The sequence below is a fragment of the Orbicella faveolata genome, unplaced genomic scaffold (assembly GCF_042242905.1).
Source record: "Orbicella faveolata isolate gen_17 unplaced genomic scaffold, um_ofav_v1 contig_27, whole genome shotgun sequence".
In the NCBI taxonomy this organism is placed as follows: domain Eukaryota; kingdom Metazoa; phylum Cnidaria; class Anthozoa; order Scleractinia; family Merulinidae; genus Orbicella; species Orbicella faveolata.
In genome coordinates, this window is record NW_028301555.1 from 310,104 (window position 1) to 314,569 (window position 4,466).

The 4,466-nt window shown below is 38.9% G+C and overlaps 1 protein-coding gene across 1 annotated transcript; it reads right to left on the reverse strand.

The window, feature by feature from the left end:
- Positions 1–306: 306 nt before the first annotated feature.
- LOC149106998 (uncharacterized) lies at positions 307–4,176 on the reverse strand. The gene is made up of 3 exons (XM_089297223.1): positions 3,708–4,176; positions 3,363–3,500; positions 307–1,798 (listed from the first exon to the last, which is right to left on the reverse strand). Exons 1-3 carry the CDS (start codon positions 4,021–4,023, stop codon positions 1,317–1,319), a joined length of 936 nt encoding a protein of 311 aa, XP_089153349.1. The 5' UTR covers positions 4,024–4,176; the 3' UTR covers positions 307–1,316.
- Between the last annotated feature and the right edge of the window lie 290 nt (positions 4,177–4,466).

Here is a 4,466-nt window from a genome sequence, read left to right on the forward strand (position 1 = left end):
ACGCTTCTTACTGCCTATTCTGGTATGGATAGTGAGTAGTCCAGCAGTGTGTGGTTGTTAACAAACTGGTGGCCGCTACTTTCTGTTTTCGAAGTTTCGGTGAAGAGGATTTAGATAAAGTTTTGAACGACCAACTGATTTATACGAAAACAACTTAATTATTCGCCCTCGATTTCTATGTGTGAAAATCGACTCGGGCTGCGCCCTCGTCAACTATCACGTGATATAAATATCAAGCTCTTAACCTTATTTTTACATAGACAACGATCCCGCACGCTGCTCTTGAAACTGGAAGTTATTCTTTATTCTAGAGCTCATAATCTAATTGTTGATTAGATAGAAAAAAATACAAAGTATTATGATGGTACCCATATAACTTTAGCAGTGAAATCGATAACGTCAACGATAAGATTAAACTCAACATTTTGCACCCTCTTCCAAGGACGTATATGAACACAATTACACCGCACCGATAAGCACCGAAAAACTAAAATACACATACAACCCTTGGTAAATAAATTATTGAACACCATCTCACCGTAGCCAAACCTCAGTTCCTTCCGATCGGAACTTTTTCGGAAGTTTTCGCGACATCTTCGGCTGATTCTCACTGCTTTAGACACTGTTTCGGGTGTCATCACCACATATCGGAAATCATCAGAAATTATTTCAATTATTAAACTAAAAACAAATAAATATAATTTAACGCATTTGCTACTGAGTGTTTTGTGAGAAACAAACAGAAGTGTAAAAGTTCATCGGTAAACTAGTAAATGTGCAGAATGTCATTGCTCATTTCAAGGAATTTTGAAAGAGGACAGCATACTGACAATGAGTACTACACAATTCCAGTACCAATGCCAGGCTGTTTGAGTCCCCACCGAAAATATATTGACTAAGATTGGACCAAACATTTATGATCTGAGCTTCGTTTATGATCCGTGATCCGAACTTCAAGACAGGAAAAGACTGGAATTCAGACCAAAATTCACAGTTGATTCGCGATCAGTGGTATTTCAATCTAAATCCACGAATCAGCTCATTTGATCAGCAAAGTCCGCAATCCATGCTCTTTCTTTCACCAACTCGGTCGATCCAAAACCTATCCATCCCCGTCTGGACAGCATGTAGTTATTCAGTTTAATTGCGTGGACATTTCATTGCAAGTTACAATATTTTGCCGGATACCAGCCAAGATGAATACAAGCCGCGTTTCCATTATCGTTTTCAATGTCTTCATAAAATTAAACTTAAATCAACTTTACACTCTAACCTGTTCCACAGTAGTTCCAGCTTAGTCAGAGGGTCATGTGATTCTAAGCATACCACGCAAAAACATCAACACATGTTTTTCCATTGTCATTGTTATGTTCGCTACAGTCGATCCAATCCTGTCCGTACCATATCTGCAACTCCTGGTTGCAGGAAACCGACAACGGGTTAGCCAGATCACGGAAAACGAGCTCTGAAGATGTGTGGTTAGTTCCATTAAGACTGTAAAAGTGGTTTTTGTATTTACATTCACCTGCAGAGTGCGCTTTCAAATCTCCAGCAGGTGGCAGGATGGCTCCCTTCTTTGCATTGGTAATGATAGTCGTTAAGCCGCTGTTGCCATACCTTGGTTCATATGTGCAGCCCCAGTAGGATGCTGGGTCATCTGGGTTGCATTTGATTGAACCAGACTTGTGGACGAGCTTCATTGTTTTGAGAAATCCACTCTTTGTGATGTTAAAGGCACCATACTGGTTATCTCGTGCTCCAAAGCATACGGGTTCTGTGTTTATCCTCTGCCAGGTCTCTAAAGTATTTGAAAGTAGAATGGCATCACTTTCAGAGGAAACCTGAGAGAATTACTTAAAGGAGCTCAATCACGGTGTTTTGTCTTTTTTTGTACAAAATCTCCTTTAAATAGAAGGAAACCTGAAAATAATAGTTTACCAAGGTAGAAAAAAATTAAAGAGATAATAGTAAAGCATAAAGGAACAGTGATGCTCAAGGATGGCGAAGATTGACACGGATTGCAAACGACGAATTTGAAAAATTTAGGCTAAATTTTTCAAAATGTGCAAACCGCGACTGAGCTCCTTTAAGATTTAACCAATCAGTTCGGAGGTGGGTATATCCCAACTATCCTTATAATGATTAAAATCAAACTATCGACTTTGTTGAACCCAAGCGGATCATGGGAATGGGAATAATAATAATAATAATAATAATAATAATAATAGTAATAATAATGATGACGATGATAATGATGATGATATTATTATTATTGTTATTAATATTAATAATAATAATGGTAGATATTTATATAGCGCCAATCCAGATCTGTTTTAGGCGCTTTACAAAAGTAACAGAGCTAAAAAGAAAGTTCTACGAGATAAATACACAGAGTACAATGACAAAATGGCATGGAGATAACAGGTCTGTGGACAATTAGATTTGTGATTTGTGATAGAGAAATAAAAAATCCAATGTTGTCTTTTTTGAATTGTGTTTTCAATTTTTGCTCTACCTTCCTCTCCGCATGACAATAGACCAATTTCGATATATTAAAATTCCGCCTAAAACAATATATATCAGCACGAGGCTCTGGGGAATAAACCCCACAAACTCTGTAGTTATTACCTAAATCCTTGTCTTGAGGTTTATTGATTTGGGCTGAATTTTATTATATCGAAATTGATCTATTTGGCCGCCACGAAAAAACCACTAAGAAAAACACAAGTCCCAATCCCTCCCAGCCAGATCCGGTCGTTTTGTTTTTCTCTGGACCAATCATATCGCAAGAAATCTTGTAAACAAAACTGTCTATTGCCCGCACTGCAGTCGTGACTCGCTCGCACACGTTTCGCCGCGCTTCGTACCAGCTAGATGAATTTGCTTCGAGTCCTGCGTCCTCTGTGAATGGTTAGATTAATCACTTTGATTTGGTTTTATGACGCAAAATTGGATACTGCTCTAATTGACGTAGATGTGCGTGTATTATCCTCGTCTAACGGATTTTCAACGAGACATGTCTGACCATTTTTTTACTGTCTTACAATTGCACCATTTTGAAAAGATGAGAAAGTTTACCTCTTACATATACTCTTCCGCATTAGCTCCTTAAATAACCACCAGAGCAAAAATCATGTTCTTTAAATGCAAAGGTTAAGGTCGTTAGCATTCGCTTCTCCTTTAAAAACTGGAGGTGATATCACTGGAGGGGAGAAAGGCAAAATTTTCACCGCAAAATTGATTCGTTGATTGATCAATCAGTGATGTGCCGACTTATTTATTATTCGTTTATTAATCACTTTTTACGGACGTGCTACGATGTTGATCCAAATGTGCTTTATCGACAAACCAAATGGTTGTACCTTCACAGCGAGCCAGGATTGTCTGACCATTCCCATCAGAGTATATCCAGTAATCCCCGTTAGCCATCTCATTTCCTTCACTGGCCTTGATCTCACTGCACGATTCAGCAGGAAGCACTTGGATGGAACCAAGAGGGACTGCGCGATCAAAGAAATAAATTCCTTATAAGAAAAAAACAGGTCTTCCACAAGATCTTGCCGGAGTAATTTTGATTAGAATTTTAACACTGCTTCACATTCTCCTGGCGGCGCGAACTCTTGCAATCTATGCGAGCTAAGCTGTAGCATTCAGAATGGCTACGTGGAAAAAGAGAAAACACACAGATAAAGATAATTTAAGTGTACCTCTGTTTTTTGCCCGTTTCATGTAGAACCTTGTCTGATCCGGCATGAAGTCTTCAGGTCTCGCTTCCTTGGTTCGATTGTTCAATTCGCAGACTTCATGATCAATGACGTAATTGTAGCTTTGACACGTGACTTCTTCGGCACACCTGAAATAGCAGCTTTCATGCCATTCAATCTTGTACGTTTTAAAGGTGTGGCCTCTGAGGAACATTCCTCTAATGGAGTATTCTGCTGCAGGTTGAGATTGGGCAGCAGCTTGAAAAACACTTATCCGGGACATCAGGAAACCTACTGAGAGCCAGAACTTGGGATTCATATTGAATTGAAGGCGGCAGTGACTTTGCTATAAGCGAAATAAAAGCGTTCAAAATGACATGTTAATAGTACTTCGTTGTCCTTGTTCATGCACGGCAAAAATTAATGACCTCCTTTGTACGAGAAGTAGTAGGTATAGGTAGACTGTTAAAATCTAAATATGTGTGACAGAGACACATCAGGGAGTTTAAGTTACCACTGAGGCAACGCCGAGGACAGCGTCGATTAAAAAATGATTTTATAGTTTACCTACGAATCTCGCGATGCTCTAAAGTCATTTACTTTGTTTATGACTGCCAAAACTATCAGGAAATTGAATCTGCAACACAGCCATAAATTTGAGATAAAAATTTAAAAACTGAATTATCCGTCGTTGTTCACGTTCTCCAGACAACGCAGCATTTGGTCATTTCACATTGTTGTTTTGCAGAGGACGGCAAAGAA

Coding starts and splice junctions, on each gene's coding strand:
- LOC149106998 (XM_089297223.1), bottom strand. CDS start 4,023: ATGAATCCCAAGTTCTGGCTCTCAGTAGGTTTCCTGATGTCCCGGATA. Junction 3,501..3,707: donor GAAACGGGCAAAAAACAGAG/GTACACTTAAAT, acceptor TTGATCGCGCAG/TCCCTCTTGGTTCCATCCAA. Junction 1,799..3,362: donor AATCCTGGCTCGCTGTGAAG/GTACAACCATTT, acceptor CAAATACTTTAG/AGACCTGGCAGAGGATAAAC.